Below are 2,083 nucleotides of genomic sequence, written 5' to 3' on the forward strand. Positions count from 1 at the left end.
AGATGCCCAAACCGATTTTTGCCCATAAGAAAAGAACATGAAAATATTTTTTGCCTCTAAATTTAACAAAAAATGTAACAGATGACCAACACAATTAAGCCATTTTACCATTTTGCGAATTCAAGAACCAAAATGCACATGTAGCACAAATTTATGGACTATTACTATAGTTCAACTTAATTAATAATTCAAAATTAATAATGGGCTAACAGTTGTTAAGACTGAAATCTTTATAATCGCGTGTGTGTGAGTTTGTAGATATTTATCGATCCTTTCATTAGGAGAGGCATTAAATAAATAAATAAAAGACAGAAATCTTATGAGTTTTTTTTTTTCTTTTGGATAATCTAGGAATGACATTTATTACCAATGTGGCTTGAACCTACAACCTCTCAAGGAGAGTTTGAATTCTTACCAACAGCGACAGATACATACATATATGCTTCCAACTTAATATATTACAGGGCAGATGTGATAAAGGTAGTAGACTTCTGAACCCTATTTGGTTGGTCATTAGCATTCAACATGGTATCTAGTTCCTTGATGAATCTCTCCATAGCTGGGGCCGGTAAACAAATAGGAACCACAATCCCATCTTGCCCATTATGGTCTTTGAATGGAATGTAGAAGCTAGCCACTCCAGGTATGGCCCCGACCCCACCCTTGGCTGGCCCGCCATACGCTGCTTTGCCCCACCCGAAGTCCACCTCTCCAAACCCAGCACGCGTCACATCCGACACAAGGTACGTCCCCACCACCGTGAAGTGTGGCCGGCCCCTGTTGACCATGAGATCTGCCAAAGAGCGCATGTACTCCTCTGTCACATCAGCTTTGGCCTGCTTTACCAGCTCCAGCGCGTAGCCCAGCGGGTTCTGGCAAAGCCTGCCAGCCGTCGTGAGAGCCACCGGGAACGCAAACGCGTTGCCATAATAACCCACGGGCAGAGCAGGGTTGAATTTGGCACGGGCATTCACAATGCACAGCACGCGCACCTCCTCCTCGGGGTCTGGCTGAAGTGCTATGGTACGGCAACGCCAGAGGCAAGCCGTGAGGACCTCAAACGTGGAGCACTTGCGTAGGTGCTGTGGAACGAATCTACGGATGGCGGACATCTCGATGGGCCTGAAGAAAAAGGAGCGGTGGGCCATATCATCAAGTGGGATGATGGTGCCCTTGGTGTCCGCCACTTCATCGTACTCGTGGTGCGTACAGGTCACGCGCGGTGGATCACGAGCTTTCAGTAGCTCCCTTTTCCACACAGGCTGGATGGAGGGGACACGTGCGCCACGTGCCATCTCTCCCACGGCCATCATGAATTGGACTAGTCCTGCTGCATCGCTCATGGTGTGGTTGAGACGCAGGGCGAAGATGAAACCACCGCACTTGAGGCGCGTCACCTAACCACAACACTATTAACTAATGGCGCCATAATAATATTAATATTTTTTTGGTCAACGAGAAAATAATTCTTACGAATAAGAAAGAAGACTATGACCAAAAAAAAAAAAAAAAAAAAGGACATGTTTTACTCCTCTTTGATTATTTACTAATTAAATACTCTTTATATTGATGTGTCGTTGCTCATGCCTGTGATAAACAATGACACTTAACAACTTCCTCAAAATTACCTAATTTTAATTACAAATGGGAACTTAAATATTCTTTCGACATTTAGAACAGAAATACCATTATATATAATTTGCTTAATCAAAGATATACTTTGTTCCAAAAATATAATAAAGTGGTTACATTTATGTCCTCGTATATTTTCAAATTATTTTAATTTTTTCAAACTTTTAGATAGGGTAGAAAACATTCAAATACCATAATATAAAGCAAAAACTAATTGTGTTGTTTACATGGGCAGAAAACATATGAAATTTTTATGTCTGGCATACCGTACTATGTTATAATATGTGTTTTATTTCTTAGTATTTTACCTTAAAATATAATTAAGGTGGCCATGAATTAGTTTGTTGGACAAGTAATTAGTGATGAAATTTCGGGGAGTCTTAACATACTAAAAGTACGTAGAAATATATATACATATATACCTGAATTAGCAAGAGTGGGCAATTTAGAC

At 40.8% G+C, this 2,083-nt stretch overlaps 1 protein-coding gene across 1 annotated transcript in view; it reads right to left on the bottom strand.

The window, feature by feature from the left end:
- The window catches only part of LOC18767591 (benzyl alcohol O-benzoyltransferase), a 3,255-nt gene continuing 1,487 nt past the window's right edge, over nt 316–2,083 (bottom strand). Inside the window, exons 2-3 of the mRNA XM_007200109.2 lie at nt 2,055–2,076; nt 316–1,397 (exon numbers count right to left, since the gene is read on the bottom strand). Of these exons, the coding sequence (XP_007200171.2) occupies nt 459–1,397; nt 2,055–2,076 (961 nt within the window). The 3' untranslated portion in view covers nt 316–458. The remainder of the gene's footprint in view (nt 1,398–2,054; nt 2,077–2,083) is intronic.

The sequence above is a fragment of the Prunus persica genome, chromosome G8, assembly GCF_000346465.2.
Source record: "Prunus persica cultivar Lovell chromosome G8, Prunus_persica_NCBIv2, whole genome shotgun sequence".
NCBI classification, from domain to species: Eukaryota; Viridiplantae; Streptophyta; class Magnoliopsida; order Rosales; family Rosaceae; genus Prunus; species Prunus persica.